General features: G+C 41.3%; 1 protein-coding gene across 1 annotated transcript in view; it reads left to right on the forward strand.

Moving 5' to 3' along the window:
- The window catches only part of LOC127573495 (vascular endothelial growth factor receptor kdr-like), a 180,720-nt gene extending 163,815 nt beyond the window's left edge, over positions 1 to 16,905 (forward strand). Inside the window, 2 exon segments of the mRNA XM_052021772.1 lie at positions 2,683 to 2,783; positions 12,649 to 16,905. Of these exon segments, the coding sequence (XP_051877732.1) occupies positions 2,683 to 2,783; positions 12,649 to 12,862 (315 nt within the window). The 3' untranslated portion in view covers positions 12,863 to 16,905.
- The last annotated feature ends 200 nt before the right edge of the window (positions 16,906 to 17,105 follow it).

The following is a 17,105-nucleotide window of genomic DNA, read 5'->3' on the forward strand; positions in this document are numbered from 1 at the left end:
AATGACTTCTTCACCACTTTTAGTGAACTGTGCACTTGTACTCCCAGGTCCCTCTGTTCCACAACACTTCTCAGTGCCCTGTCATTCACTGTACAAGTCCTACCTTGCTTTGAATGTCCAAAATGTATCACCTCACACTTATCCAAGTTGAAATTCATCTTCCATTCCTCAGTCATCTCCCTATCTAATCAAGATCTCTCTGCAATTCATTGTAACCTGCTTCAATGTCAACAAGACCCCCTAATTTAGTATCATCAACAAACTTGCTAATCGTGCCATGTACATTCATATCCAAATCATTTACATACATAATGAATAACAGAGGTCCCAACACTGACCCCTAGGGCACCCCACTAGTCACAGGCCTCCAGTCAGAGAATTGACCTTCCACCATCACCTCTGTTTCCTATCATCGAGCCAATTCTGAATCCACCTCGCTCGCTCCCCGAATCCCATGCAACCTAACCTTCCAGATCAGCCTGCCATGTAGGACCTTGTCAAAGGCCTTACTAAAAGGCTTTATTGGGGACTTCTGAAAAAAAAGATTAAAAAGGAAAAGTCTAGACTAGCCTAATGATATTGTGAACACTATGGAATTTCTCTGGTCCTAGTCTGGGAGAAACCATTGAGAAAACTCAACCAAAGCCTTCAATATGCATTCCTGTGGTTAGACCAAACCCATGATGGTTGGATGAAATGAAAGCCCAAATTACTGTTGTCCAATGGAGAGTTTTGACTGCTGTCCATGGGGAACAAGTAGTTCACATGTCAATCACGTAAAGCTACTTTTCAACATGAATTCCAAGAATAAACAAACATTTAGCGTAGATATGCATCTTGGTCAGTGGGGATGAGTCAGACCAAAGGGCCTGTTTCCATGCCTCTACTCTATTTCCACAACTCTATTTTTTTACATGTTCCCATTGTTAAAATACAAGAATCTATTTTTAAAGATGACGTTGAAACCTAGAAAAGGATTTAACAATAAACTTGCTTGATTTTCTAACATACAATGTGCCCCTTAGTGAGCAATTTTTGTTTGACTGAGGTAGATGTGCTGGAAAATTACAGACACTATTGGCGCCTAGACCATGTTTCCTAACTATTCTTCCAGTCCTTAATCATGTCAATTGCCACCAGGGTGAGTCCACAAGCGGAAATAAAATACATTCTGGACAATCAGAGAGTGGGCCTCTTCGATATAGTATTCAATGTGGTGTCAACATGGGAAATTTATATAAAATATGATAGAATTTGAAGCCGCCTGCACATTTTAATCCTTGGTGCATTTGGCCTCTGCATGTACAGACCTATTTAATTTTCTTCCTCAATAAATTCACATACTTTACATTTTTAATTAGCTAAAGCTCCCACAATGCAGAGAATGGTAGAGGGCAGTATTAGATACATTGTCTGAGCATCCTGTTAGTGGATAATATGTGAGCAAGAGTAGAGTGAAAATAATGTTTAAGATTGAAAATTGCAATAATCCAAATATGAAAGTCAATAACTAATATCAATTATAAATGTAAATGCAACCAGCTCTCTGTACAAAATATTTGGTTTTCACTACTTCAAGTTTCCCAGGTAAAATAAAACATTAGAATTTAAGAACATTAGCATTTGTTAGGAAGCTATCGGCATCAATTCAGCATCAAACAAAGCAAATGGCATCTAAATGAGGTTAATACCAGTAAATGAGCAGATTATGTACAACAATCTATTATGTACAACAATTGTGCCTTTTATTCAGTAAAATGGTTGAAGGTTAATCTGACATGAATTTGGATATATCATATTATCAATGAATGGAGCAACCCTAATCTGATACAATTCTCTGTGTAAGTAATCTTACTGGAATTGTTCCACATTCAAGAGCAAAGGATAAAAACTAAGAAATAATCTTGACTTTATCTCAATCAGCCCAGCAGTATACATTTGTTAGTACTAACCTCATCTGGTTTATATACATTATGTTCATGCACTGAGAAGATGGTGCTCTGGTGGAGACCTCTCCTGGATAAATTCTGTAGTCTTATTATTTTGTATTTGGTGTAATGCCATCCTTTACTGGGCCCAACAGAGACCACCATTTTATACTCACCCCAGTGGGCTAATGCAGATGAGTGGTGGGCACTGTTATAAAGTGCAGAATTTGGGCTACTTAACTGAGTGCTGTCACTGGAAGGAATAATAAGCAAGTGCATACTCTCAAAATAAAACCACCAGCGTAACAACTTGATTCAGTCCTCACTGCACAGAATCCTGAATAAACACGTGGTTTATAGTTGACAAGAACATCAAATAGACAAGATCTAGAAATGACTGTGAATAACGCCTTTCATACAAATGTGATTATATGAACCCCTCTTTATACGATCAAAAGTATCTCTGTGCTTTCCAAGATACTTTTACAGTCCAAGTGATCACCTTAGTGATAACTCAATTACGTTTCCATATTCATGCTTCTCATCTTTTTACACTAATGTTGATTGAAAAATGATAAGTGTTCATTACTGGGTATCAGCCAAATTTTTCAGCAGGATGTGCTAAATAAATAACTTCACTGTAATTTAGAAAGGAGCAGAATCAATGGAAATAATAGGGTGCAGGTAAGCAAGGTTAACATTTCTAAGCACTGAGTTCATGTGTGTTTCTCATCGGGTGTGTTATGGTCCACAGGAAGGAGAAACAGATAGTGGAATGGTGCTGGCTTCCGATGAACTGAAGCGTTTGAAGCACATAGAAACCAAAGCCTGCTCTTTTGGTCTAATTACATTAGCGTGAGTATGTCCAGTTTTTTAGGACTTAATTACAAAGAATTTCCTCGAACAGTTGGACTGCATCAGAACTTCTGCTCTACTGACCGTTAAAGCTGTTGTTTTGGAAATGGTGTGTTTGGCAGTTTATGAATTGTATCTTACATCAGAAAACCTGGAAGTTATGTATCAGTTTGGAATTCTCTGCCTGAAATGAGAATTTAAAAATGAGAATGTCAAGATGCCTTAAAGGGGAATAGTTTAGGCCAGCTACTGTTGTGCATCTCAGACCTTCAGAGACAGAACTGGCACTGCCATAATAAGTTCTAAGCCACAAACCGTAATTCAGTGTATCGCCAGATGTTCTAAAACAGTGCTGTACAGCATGGGATGAGCTATCAGATGCTCATCTTGGTAGCCAGAAACAACAGCTTCCATGATTATTGGCTCAAAAAAATGCTCAAAAACTAGGGTTATTTCATTTGATAATCACAAGGAAAAGTGAATAGTTGATACTGAAAACAGATCGTGGCCAAAGAGGAAAGCAGAATCTTGAACAATAGAGGATGAACTTACCTCAGCCAAATCTGGAAGGTCAATTATATTTGGCCAAGTGGGCCTGGGGCTGAGCAACAAAATCCTGAGAAATGGCAGGGCCTCAAATAATTTAATCGTGTTGCAAATGGTTAGAACAATACTTGTCCACAAAGCTCCTCTGAAAATCTTTGACAGGCAAATCCCTATCCCCAGCTTTGGCTGTCAAAGCTGCCAAGGTTAATAAATATTTTAACACTAATAACAGATGAAATAATGTATTAAAATGAAATTATTTTAAAAAATAAAATCAACTAATAATTAAATATTACAAATATTGTTTTAATTCATTTTTACAGCAAGAACGCTTATAATTCCCTTGCTTTCACACAGCCCCACAATTCCCATTGTAACCAATGGGCTGTGTGAAAGCAGGGGCTTGCAACAGTCTAACCTGGGCAGGTTTCGAGAGCAGACTCCCCAGTGAAAATGGGCACCAACACTGAGAAATACCACCAGTTCCATCTGAAATGTCTGACACTTACCAGCATAATTCAAATCATTATGACAATAGTCTTGTTAAAAATCGCTGATCTCACATACAAAAATCATACAATTTTTATATCAATGCCTTTTTTAAAATCTTCTGTAATTTTGAAATAGCTAATGTAGCCTCAACAGTACATCCTGAAATGTTGGGTTTTGATATTAGACTTTATTGTTCACTTCCCACTGTATAGAACATATCCATATTCACTGATAATGTTTTTAATTTGTTCTGTGCTTTTCAAATTGTAGTCACTTAGTAATATCTAACTTCCCCAACAGAAATGAAATGGGATAAAATGCTTCAGATATATTGTACAAGCAGTGATCAGATATTGAATCACAGCAATTTTTAGGATCCTTCAACATCAAAACCAATTCTGACTGAGTGCAGACCTACAATTCATCCAGTGCCATCTCTAAATTCGATATAGAAAATAATAAAGTCCTTTCAAATGTTCACAAGCCACCTTCCTTAATTAGCACCAATTCTCAAATAAATCCTCAGTAACTTTACCATAATGCACATGAACTTAATCTCAGAGGTTGATCTTGGCTGCATTAATCATCCTGTCGGTTGCAAGCATATCATTAGAGGATTGCATATCATTAGAGGATTACATTTCAAAATCAACAGTTAAACTTTGGTTAGCAGTGCAATTTAAGTGATAGGCAAATCTTGCCAGACAGCTATTCCTGCCCTTGGGACAAAGTACAATGGGACCACTGGCTGTGAATCTGCAAGGCGTAAAAAACCTCTTATTGTCTGGTCAACTATCATTAATACTATGTCCTTTATCTTACACTCCAGTCATCTGGACATTTTCCAAGACACACAGATATTTTCATGTTTTCCCCTTGTATCTCTTGACAACTTTAAATACCTGCAAATTAAAAACAGAGAATCAGCCAAAGTTAGTTGTCGAGAGTCAACAAAACTTTCAATGAAGGCCAATTTCCCAAAGAAAGAAAATGTCGTCTTTTCAATGAATGACTCTTTGTTTGAAAATAGTCACTATTTCTCATTTCAATTTATTCCACAGAATGAGTATTTTAATAGGGCTTTGTCAAAGTGCTGGATGCCTGTGGTTCCAATGCCAATTTGAATGTAGACAGTTCATTGACTATTTCTTAAGGTTCATATCAGAAAGGCCTCATTTAGCCCTGTCAGTGATCTTGGCCAGGTTTGTGGAGTCTGGCACGTCAAAGCTGCTTCTGGTCATAATCTACATGACAATTAACCACATGACTACATGACCAGACATGTCCAGAAGCTGTTGTGAGTAAATCACTGTTCAGTGAGGTCAACAAAGTTAATTATTTGCTTGAGGCTACCTTTTAGCAAGAAAACAAATTGTCACTCTTTAACCATTACATTTTCACTGCATATTTGCATCTATTGACAGACTAGCTTGATTATTACCATTTCATATCCACAAGTTGTCATTTACACACATTATGCAGACTAATATTCATTTTAGGCATTTCCTCAGGATTGAAGATGACTTTCTTCCTCTTCAGTCTGAGGTTTCCTGTATGTGAATTCTTTTAACGGGTACAGTGCGCAACTACAGAGGCACAGACAGTAAAGCCGCTGTCTCACAATGCCAGAGCCCTGGGTTGAATCCTGACCTGTGTGCAGACTGTGTGGAGCTTGCACTTTCTCCCCGTGACTGCATAGGTTTCCTCTGGATGCTCTGGTTTCCTTCCACATCCTGAACCATAGAATCATAGAACCATACAGCACAAAACAGGCCCTTCGGCCCACCGCGTCGTGCCGTCCATCAGACCACCCTCACACTACCTAACCCCTTCCTCCCGCATATCCCTCTATCTCACGTTCCTCCATATGCCTATCCAACAAGCTCTTGAACCTGTTCAATGTATCTGCCTCCACCACCACCCCAGGCAGTGCATTCCATGCACCAACCACTCTTTGGGTGAAAAACCTCCCTCTGACATCTCCCCTGAACCTCCCACCCATAACCTTAAAGCCATGACCTCTCGTCTTGAGCATTGGTGCCCTGGGAAGGAGGCGCTGACTGTCTACTCTATCTATTCCTCTCAATATTTTATATACCTCTATCATGTCTCCTCTCATCCTCCTCCTTTCCAGTGAATAAAGCCCTAGCACCTTAAGCCTCTCCTCATATTCAATACTCTCCAATCCAGGCAGCATCCTGGTAAATCTCCTCTGCACCCTCTCCAACGCCTCCACATCCTTCCTATAATGAGGCGACCAGAACTGAACACAGTACTCTAAGTGTGGCCTAACTAGAGTTTTGTAAAGCTGCATCATAACCTCGCGGCTCTTAAACTCAATCCCGCGACTTATGAAAGCCAACATCCCATTGGCCTTCTTAACTGCTCTTTCCACCTGTGAGGCAACTTTCAACGAACTGTGAATATGAACCCCCAGATCCCTCTGCTCCTCCACACTGCCAAGTACCTTGCCGTTTACCCTGTACTCTGCCCTGGAGTTTGTCCTTCCAAAGTGTACCACCTCACACTTCTCCGGATTGAACTCCATCTGCCACTTGTCAGCCCAGCTCTGCATCCTATCAATATCCCTCTGTAAGCTCCGACAGCCCTCCACACTATCCACAACACCGCCTATCTTAGTGTCGTCTGCAAACTTACTAACCCAGCCCTCCACCCCCTCATCTAAGTCATCTATAAATATCATAAAAAGTAGAGGTCCCAGAACCGATTCCTGCGGGACACCACTAGTCACTGCCTTCCAATCCGAGGGCACTCCCTCCACCACAACCCTCTGCTTTCTACATGCAAGCCAATTCCTAATCCACACAGCCAAGCTTCCTTGGATCCCTCGGCCTCTGACCTTCTGAAGAAGCCTACCATGAGGAACCTTATCAAACGCCTTACTAAAATCCATGTAAACCACATCCACCACACTGCCCTCATCAATCTTCCTGGTCACCTCCTCAAAGAACTCTATCAGGCTTGTGAGGCAAGATCTTCCCTTCACAAAGCCATGCTGGCTGTCCCTAATCAGTCCATGATTCTCAAGGTGTTCATAAATCCTATCCCTTAGAATCCTTTCTAACAGCTTACCCACCACAGACGTGAGACTCACCGGTCTATAATTCCCTGGCCTATCCCTATTACCTTTTTTGAACAAGGGGACCACATTCGCAACCCTCCAATCCTCCGGCACCACCCCCGTAGACAACAAGGACTCAAAGATCCTTACCAGCGGTTCAGCAATCTCCTCCCTAGCCTCTCGAAGCAGCCTGGGGAAAATCCCGTCAGGCCCCGGAGATTTATCTGTCTTAATATTATTTAACAACTTCAACACATCCTCTCTCTTGATATCAACAACCTCGAGAACATTACCCCTACCAGCACTCCCTTCCGCATCATCAAGACCCCTCTCCCTGGTGAATACCGAAGAGAAGTACTCATTGAGAACTTCTCCCACTTCCGCTGCCTCCAGGCAAATTCTCCCACCTTTGTCCTTAATCGGACCTACCTTCACCCTAGCCATCCTCCTACCCTTCACGTACTTGAAAAAGGCCTTGGGATTTTCCTTAACCCTACTAGCCAAAGCCTTTTCATGTCCCCTTCTAGCTCTCCTCAGCCCTTTCTTAAGTTCCTTCCTCGCTACCCTATATTCCTCATGGGCCCGGTCTGAACCTTGCTGCTTATACCTCACGTATGTTACCTTCTTCTCCCTAACAAGTCGTTCCATCTCTCTCGTCACCCACGGTTCCTTCACCCTGCCATTCCTTCTCTGCCTCACCGGGACATATTTATCTCTAACATCCTGCATAAGGTCCCTGAATATTGACCACATCCCCATGGTACATTTTCCTTCAAAAAGGACATCCCAATTTACACTCCCAAGTTCTCTCCTTATAGCCTCGTAGTTAGCCCTTCCCCAATTGAAAAACCTCTTGTCCTCTCTGCACCTGTCCCTGTCCATGACAATTTTGAAGGTTATGGAGCAATGGTGACTGTCCCCCAAATGCTCACCCACCAATAGATCCTTCACCTGTCCCGGTTCATTTCCTAAAACTAGATCTAACATGGCATTCCCTCTAGTCGGCCTGTCAACATACTGCGTCAGGAATCCCTCCTGGACACACTTAACAAATTCTGTCCCATCTAAACCTTTGGCACTAAGCAGGTTCCAGTCTATATTTGGGAAGTTGAAGTCTCCCATTATAATAACCCTGTTATTTCTGCTTCTCTCCAAACACTGCCTGCCAATCTGCTCCTCTATATCTCTACTGCTACCGGGGGGCCTATAGAATACTCCTAGTAGAGTAACTGCTCATTTCTTGTTCCTTAACTCCACCCATACGGACTCTAGAGAGGATCCTTCTACAACATCCATCTTTTCCACAGCTGTAACAATGTCCCTGACCAGTATCGCCACCCCTCCCCCTCTTCTCCCCCCTTCCCTATCCCTCTTAAAACACCGAAAACCAGGAATATTCAATATCCACTCCTCTCCTGACGTCAGCCACGTCTCAGTAATAGCCATGATATCATAGTCCCCCATACTTATCCAAGCCCTCAGTTCATCCCCCTTATTCCTGACACTTCTTGCATTTAAGTAAACACACTTCAGTCCATCTATCTTACTACTTTTATAGCCTGTATTCTGCTTCTCCTTCCCCAAAGCCTCTCTGCCTGTTTGATCTAACTTTTCCCCATTCCCTTCTTCCTCTGACCTACTCCTCCAGTTCCCTTCCCCCTCACAAACTAGTTTAAACCCTCCTGTACCACCTTAGCAAATCTCGCCGCAAGGATATTGGCCCCCTTCTGGTTCGGGTGTAACCCGTCCTCTCTGTACAGGTCCCACCTTCCCGAGAAGAGATCCCAATGATCCAGAAATCTAAAACCCTCCCTCCTGCACCAACTTCTCAGCCACACATTTATCTGCCACCTCCTCCTATTCCTACCTTCACTATCACGTGGCACTGGCAGCAATCCCGAGATTGCTACCCTTGAGGTCCTGTTCCTCAATTTTCTGCCTAGCTCCCTGAACTCACTCTTCAGGACCTCATCCCCCTTCCTACCTATGTCATTGGTGCCAATATGGACCACAACCTCTGGCTGCTCTCCCTCCCACTCAAGAATTCTGTGGACCCGATCAGTGACATCCCGGACCCTGGCACCTGAGAGGCAACATACCATCCGGGATTCATGCTCACTGCCACAGAACCTCCCGTCTGTTTCCCTGACTATCGAGTCCCCTATCACTACCGCATGTCTCTTTCCCACCCTTCCCTTCTGAGCAGCAGTACCAGTCCCTGTGCCAGAGACCTGGTAACTGCAGCTAGGCCCCTGCAGGTCATCCCGCTCAACAGCTTCCAAGGCAGAAAACTTGTTACTGAGGGGAACAGCCTCCGGGGCTCTCTGTCCTGTCTGCCTGCCTGACTTCTTCTTCCTCTTCCCTCCCCTGACTGTCACCATTCTATCTGCCTCCTGAACCTCAGATGTACCTACCCTAAGGAGGGTGACTGTCACCTGATGCACCGTGTCTACAAAACTCTCTCCCTCCCTTATGCTGCGCAGTGTTTGTAGCTGCGACTCCAGCTCATCAACTCTGAGCCGAAGTTTGTCCAGCCTCAAGCACTTACTGCAGATGTGGCCATCTTGGACCGCAGCAAGGTCCACGAGTTCCCACATCAAACAGCTGCAGCACACCACCATGTCCTCCATCTGACTACCTTTTTTTTTCCCTAGTTAGTCCCACCTACAAATCTATAATGACCAAAAGCTAAACCTTGCCTTTACCTACTTACCAGCTACTTACCCTCCTTGCCCCTTCGCGCCGAAGCCCCTTGAGCCAAAGCCCAGAACACTCTGCTGCCACTCACTCCGCTGCCCGCTCCGACGCTGCCCGCTCTCTAGGCTGTTTGCTTTTTAAGCTGCCTGCGCCGCGCCTGCGCAGTCCAGCCCCCACTCGACTACTTAAAAAACTTACTAAAAAATCTAAACTTTACACTAAAAACCCTCACAAAAAACTAACCCTTACAACCAAAAACCCTAATAAAAGTGACAAACAGAGAAAACACTTAGCTGCTCCGAAGTCCTCCGAACCGAACCGAAGGACCGAAGATGTGTAGATTGGTCAATTAATTGGCCACTGTAATTTGCTCTTAGTGTATAGGTGAGTGGTAGCATCTGGGGGAGTCTGAGAGGATGAGAAGAATAAAAACTGGGGATTAACATAGAATTGGTGTAAATGGATGATTCATGGTTGGCATGGACTCAGTGAGTTGAAGGGTCTGATTCCATGCCACATCTCCCTCTGACTCTGAAGTACTCATTGCACCTCATTCCCTACATGGACTTAGAGTGTGTTCTTGATCAAGATGCAAGGAGGTCCACAGCAGCTGGAGACCAGGCTTTAATGCACAGGTATGGAGATGGACATATGATCCAGCCCACATCAGTTTCCTTGCCCTTCCCACAAAGACCCCTCTATCCTCCCTCGCTCAGTCTCCCTATATCACAGCTCATGCCCCACTTCATTTACCTCCTACCCTCTTCAACTACCCTGCTCTACAATGCTCCCCTCCCCTGACCCGGTGTCATTCCCACCCTTTAAGCTGCTTGTTTTCTCCAAGAGAGAAGCCGACCACCTACAACTGGCACTCACCCTCCGTGGCTGACTTGCACTACAAAATAGTGAAGACTAAAAATGTTTGCTTACCTTTAAGATGTGGGGGGGAAAAAAATTACATCTGCATACATCTGCCATTCTTCTGCTTTTGCAGACTTCAGTTTTTGGACAACAGCTCTGTTGGCTTAAAATGCATCTTGCATTTACTTAGTACAGCCAGATGCCATTGCTGAATGTAGCCAGTAGCCAAATAGAGACTGAGATACCAATCAGTATACAACTATGTTCACTTTCTGTGCTGGATAATGCTGAGATGCACCTGCTCCCATTGGTTGACTCCACCTCCATCCAAGCTAATAAATGAGGGGGGGGGGGGGGTGTGGGGGAAGTCACATCATCAGAGAACCTGTTTGTCCTGAAGGTACTAAACATATAATGGCACTATTTAAAGAAAGCAAGAGATTGACATGACCAACGCTCCTCCCACAACAGGTATTTATCTAATTGGTAGGATTTTGAACACAATTAATTACCGTATTCTCTAACTATCAATACATTCCTAAATGATTCACCTTGAGTAGAAATGGTCTGATGATCAAGGTCTCTGTTCATTCCCTCCACGATCCACCATCTCTGTTTTCTTTTTGCTTCTCTTCAGGTCTTAAATTTTCCACTCATTCAGAATCAGGTTTATTATCACCTACTTGTATGTCATGAAATTTGCTGTTTTACGGCAGCAGTACAATGCAAATACATAAAGTTACTATAAGTTACAAAATAAATAAATAGTGCAAAAAAGGAGTAACAAATTAGTGTGACAGTTCAGAAATCTGATGGCAGAGGGGAAGAAGCTGTTCCTGAATTGTTGAGTGTGGGTCTTCAGGCTCCTGTACCTCCTCCCTGATGGTAGTAACGAGAAGAGGGCACGTTCTGGATGGTGAGGATCCTTAGTGATGGATGCCGCCTTCTTGAGGCACCGCCTCTTGAAGATGTCCTCGATGGTGGGGAGGGTTGGGCCCATGATAGAACTGGCTGAGTCTACAACCCTCTGCAGCCTCTTGCAATCCTGTGCATTGGAGCCTCCATACCAGGCTGTGATGCAACCAGTCAGAATGCTCTCCACCATATGTCTATAGAAATTCGCAAGAATCTTTGACAACATACCAAATCACCTCATCTCCTAATGAAGTAGAGCTGCTGGCGTACCTTCTTTGTGATTGCATCAATGTGTTGGGCCCAAGATAGATCCTTAGAGATGTTGAAGCCCAGGAACTTGAAGCTACTCACCCTTTCCACCACTGACCCCTCAATGAGGACTGGTGTGCATTCTGACTTCCCCTTCCTGAAGTCCACAATCAGTTCCTTGGTGTTGAGACACCACCCAACCAGCAGATCTATCTCACACCTCCTCGTCACTTTCTGAGATCCTACCAACAACAGTAGTGTCATCGGCAAATTTATAGATGGTGCTTGAGCTGTGCTTAGCCATAAAGTCATGAGTGTACAGAGAGTACAGCAGTGGACTAAGCACACATCCTTGAGGTGCACCTGCGTTGATTGTCAGCGAGGAGAAGATTTTGTTACCGATTCGCACTGACTGTGTGGTCTCCTGATAAGGAAGTAGAGGATCCAGTTGCAGAGGGAGGTACAGAGGCCCAGGTTTTGAAGATTGTTGATTAATACTATGGGGATGATGGTGTTAAATGCTGAGCTGTAGTCGATAAATAGCACCCTGATGTATGTTTTGCTCTTGTCTAGCTGCTCCAAAGCAGAGTGGAGAGCCAGTGAGATTATGTCCACTGTAGACCATTCTTTTGATGTTCCTGCTTTACACTTTATGATGAGCCATATCAGACAGAATATTCTCAGGTTTTGCTAGGTCAACTCTGGAGCCTGCCATATGATCCACATAAAGGCTTCCAATATCCTGCACAGCCTATGCCAGGAATCTAGCTGCAGATCTCTTGGTCGAGCTTCAGATTTTTTTAAAAGTTTTTAGTTCATGGTACTCCAGAGTTTCCTGGTTACAGTTGTACAGTCACTATTTGAAAAAAGCCTTGGATTCAAAACTAGACTCACCTAAATATGGTATCTGAGAATGAATCTAAAAAAGTGAAGCTATACCACCATTATGGTGTCATTTACCAACACAACAATTGTTCAATTGTAACTAATTGCTTGTTTTTCATTTTCCTTTTCTTAAAACAGAAAGAGAGCTGTCAGTAAAAGCAAGGAGTCTGTATTGTCTGAGGCAGACAACCGTGCCAACCCATTCCAGCCCAACATGTGTAATACAGAGGATGAGGGCCTGGATTTTGCACTTGAAGATTCAGTTCTGTTGCCAATGGACCAGACGCTGGAATGTCACAGCCCGCCACCAGATTACAACTCTGTCATTCGTTATACCACTCCACCAGTTTGAATAAACTGACATTTCTGACCACAACCACATCACAGCTGCAGCCCCCCGAGGACTATACAGCAGCACAATGTCCTGAAAATTGTTAACTGAACTATTGTTTGGTTGGACGAAACTAGATTGAGCAGTGGGCTTGAAAACTACCACAACAATTAATGTTAAAATCACAGTATTCAATCACTACAAAATACACCTGCAGGTAACTCTTAAAAGAAACCACTCACCCAATCCCACCACCAAAACCAATTATTGCACATTGTTATTACTGTGCCTGGATCTGGAAGTAGTGTGTGATTGCAGTTGTAGTCAGTGAATCATCTTGCCATGGTGAAAACATGTCCAATGATTCCAGTGAGTCATGGGAATGTCACTAAAACAAAAAATGGATTCTTCCTGCATGAAAATCAGAGTGAGTGGCTGAAAAATGAATTAGTCTATACTCAGCAAAGATTTTAACAGATACATTTTATGAACCCCATCTTCTTCCGCTATTTTAGCATCTGCAAAATTTTTGTTTAACTGCTCAGATTCCTTTGTTTGAATGAGTTATTGTTCTATACTTTCCAATGTTCAGCTTCATTTATTGTCCAAACCATATTAATATCTTTCTCTGACCCTAGCAGCTCCACCAGAAGGTGGCCTGATCCAGTACCATCTCACAGTTGCTTACCTTCTTAACAGTTGACCAAATTGGCCTGCTGTATCACATGGCAATGTGATCAGCTGTCACTGAAATAATGAATACTAGAAGAGGTATGTGAAACCAATGGACTACACTGTTGCCTTAATAATCAAAGGTGCCTGACAAACAGGTCGGGAGTTCAGTTCACAGTATCTACATCCCTCAACCAGTTGAAAATAAACTCACCCTCCAAATGAAATACATTTTACAGGAGTGACCCGGTCCATTTCATCAGCAGATCTGGTTCCTTCTGCTTGATTCATGACTCAGCAAATAGTGCACAATAATTGCATTGTCCATGATAACAAAGAGCTAAGTGACACAGGGTGCCACTTAGTGAAGGAAGAAACTTAGAAAAGGTAATTTTAGAGGAAATATGGAAGAAAAAAAATAAAAAGATGGCTAATTTAAAACATTAAAAAAAATTTTGCCAGTTACAGACTGTTAAATTGACCCTGCAGAATCTCAGCGAGAGATTAAGAAATGCAATTATATCAATTCAAGCATGATAAATTTCCATTTTGATCTATTTTCATAAACGTGAAAATATTATTTCACAATAAAAAAAATCAATGCATAGCTGAGGCAAGTAATTAAAATTCAATTAATCCACATCCAGTTGTGAACTGCGAAAACTACAGCCATTTAAGCTGTGGGCTCTTGTTTGCAAGCTCTTTAAACAGCAAATACATACACAAAGTGGCACAATCTGAGGATGTGCAGTGTATAATGACATTCTGGGTACATTCCAAATAAACATCACTGATGGCATTCAAACAATCCAACAAACTCTCATTTTCCATCAGTTATGTTTGTTCTTCATGGAACTTCAGCAAAGTTTCTTCCTTTACATTGGATTGTTAACCATGCATCAATCCCTCTCAAACACCCCCAACCCCACTACCTGTGCACATTGTGACACCGATATCACATCCTCAATAAGGTTTGCTCTAACCTCTTAATTATGTTCTGTGCAATATTTCCACTTGATCAGTCCCTAATCCCAAACCAGTTATGATGTATTGGGTTGTTCCTACGATCATTTGGTGTGGGCATATAATGTTTAACCATGTTGGTCAAAGCACATATATATTTTTGGAGAAAACATTGACCTCTCAAAGTGAGAACAAGAGTGCCAAATGCTTCAGAAGCAATAAAATTGCCCTTGAATAAAATTTCCCTCAAAAGAACAAGTGATCTCAGGAGTGAGATCTTCCCTGTTTTCAGTGACTGCTACCTCCAAGCATCAGGCCCAGCAACTGCAAGGTCATCGAGCTGGTTAAGCAGTAATTCTCTTCATATGTTTCCAATGACACAGAAGGAAGCTATTGGCCCATTGGTCCTTGCCTGCTCCCAGGGGAGCAATGCCATCGGTCCCATATTTCCTTGCCTTGTTTCCTTGTATCCATACAAATTTTCTCTCCCACACATCTCATCAACTCCCCTTTGATTTTCACACAGGAAATCTGAAACAATTTATAGTTACTATTTCTAACCATTATACCAAACATTAAATACATATGAAAACATAAATAGAAGCTAAAATATCATAAATGTATTAATATATTTTGTAATTTTAAAATCACTTTGCTTAGAAATTTATCCCTGGTGAACCAGACACCATATAGTAGTGGCTGTACTGTGTCCTCTGCCACTGAAAGCCTCACCTAATGGAAAATGCTGCTGCCACTGCACAGTGCATTTGATATTATCAACTGGGGATAAAATTTTAGGCATATATTTTGAAATATTAATGTAAGTAAATTACAATACGTATACATATTATCAGTTTTTTTTTAAGTCCACATACTTCATTAAGCAGTAATTAATGGTTTGCAGTTGAAAACTCACTTGAACCTTGTGTAGCTAAGTAAGATTTTCAGGATATTTTGTGAGACTACTTCAAAAATGGCTTAAAGTCACATCACTCCAAGTGATTATAGGTTAACTAGAGTGGAGAAGAGGTTTGAAATAGAACAGTTAGTGAAGATGTGCTGGGTTATTGACAGTAATGTCAGAATTTCTGTATTGGGCTACAAATGTGTGAAAATCTTAAAGCTCTTGTCAATTTTGTAGTGTAACAATGATAGTTTTACTGTCAACGTCACTGCAAAATTCAACCAACCTACTTAAGTAATAATAACTTGTTCAGGGATAACACTAAACCTCGAGTAATACAAAACAGAAGGAATGAAATCAATCAACAATGGTATAATATGTCTGAGTATTTTACCTAACAGGTATTTTACATATTGAATTTTCTAAGGAATATCAAAGAATTTGAATAGTGCCCTCATGTATAACAGGGTTATTATTGGTCATTAACAATTAAACAAGGGGACTGTACCTTTTCCCCAAATATCATTACTTCTTTCTCCATCTTTAAGTAGTTGTTATACTTGGTATAGGAATAAAACTAATCTGGGTCTTCTTGGGAGAGGTGGTGGCGGGAGTAGGAAACAGACAACAACAATGAAAATTATCTTAACTTTTTTTCCTTTCCAGAGCGTTTTTGAATTTGACATATTTTATCCAACTGATTGGTTTTATTCCTTTCCTTATATTCTACCACTGCAAGTATTTATTTAAAAGCAACCTTACTAAATTTAACTACACCTAATGTTATTAATATAACTCCAATGTTGATTTTACAAAAGCATCAAACTAAAATATCAAAAATCTGTTAAAATTAGTTATTAATACAAAAGTGATTTCAATATTAATAAACAGACCATACATTCTCAATATTAATAAACAGATCATACATTCTAAAGCATCTCTAATCCTGAATTTATCCATTTCATAAAGCAATCTGGCAGCCACCATTTTTAGGTCTTTTCATTAAATGATATACTCAAAGCCTAAACAGAATTTTTATGGTTGTAATAAACCTATAAATTTATATCAATATTTAGAGCAAGTGAGGTCTCAGGTAATCAATGTTTGCTGTATTCCTTTTTCTAAACCTTACACTGGCACTTACTGTAGCAAATAACAAGTAACAATCCAAACCATTCCAAGTATATTAAGGACTCCCAGTAATTATAGATGGCATTTTTCCAAATTAAAAGAAATAAAGGATGCTACAGCCTAAAACAGGGAATATTTTGCTTACTGTGAATATATTGTGCTATAAAAGGAGACCTGGAGTGGAGACTTTTCATTAATGTTTGGAGAAAACAGTAAAAGAATATTATGATTCACCACAACTCCCAGGATGCTGGAAATCCCATAGCTGCCAGTGGATCTATTGTGAATGTTACAAATAAAATATACTCAGTATTGCTTGTAAAGTACCATAGTATATAGTCATAAATTTAGATGCTCTATATTTTGTATAGATGGGTAATGGAACAAAAGAACAGGAAGTAATGCCATCAGTCTCTTCAAGCCTGTCTCTCATTCAGACTGGGTGACGTGGATCTACACCTCAACTCACTTTTGCCTGTATTTGCTCCATTAGGCCTCACCACTTTCCCCCAAAACAGACATATTTCACTTCAAATCTCCTCTCCTCTATTCTATGGAGGATTTTAATCCAGTGTTCAGATGAATGAACTACTG

Source organism: Pristis pectinata, chromosome 8 (genome assembly GCF_009764475.1).
Source record: "Pristis pectinata isolate sPriPec2 chromosome 8, sPriPec2.1.pri, whole genome shotgun sequence".
Classification (NCBI taxonomy): domain Eukaryota; kingdom Metazoa; phylum Chordata; class Chondrichthyes; order Rhinopristiformes; family Pristidae; genus Pristis; species Pristis pectinata.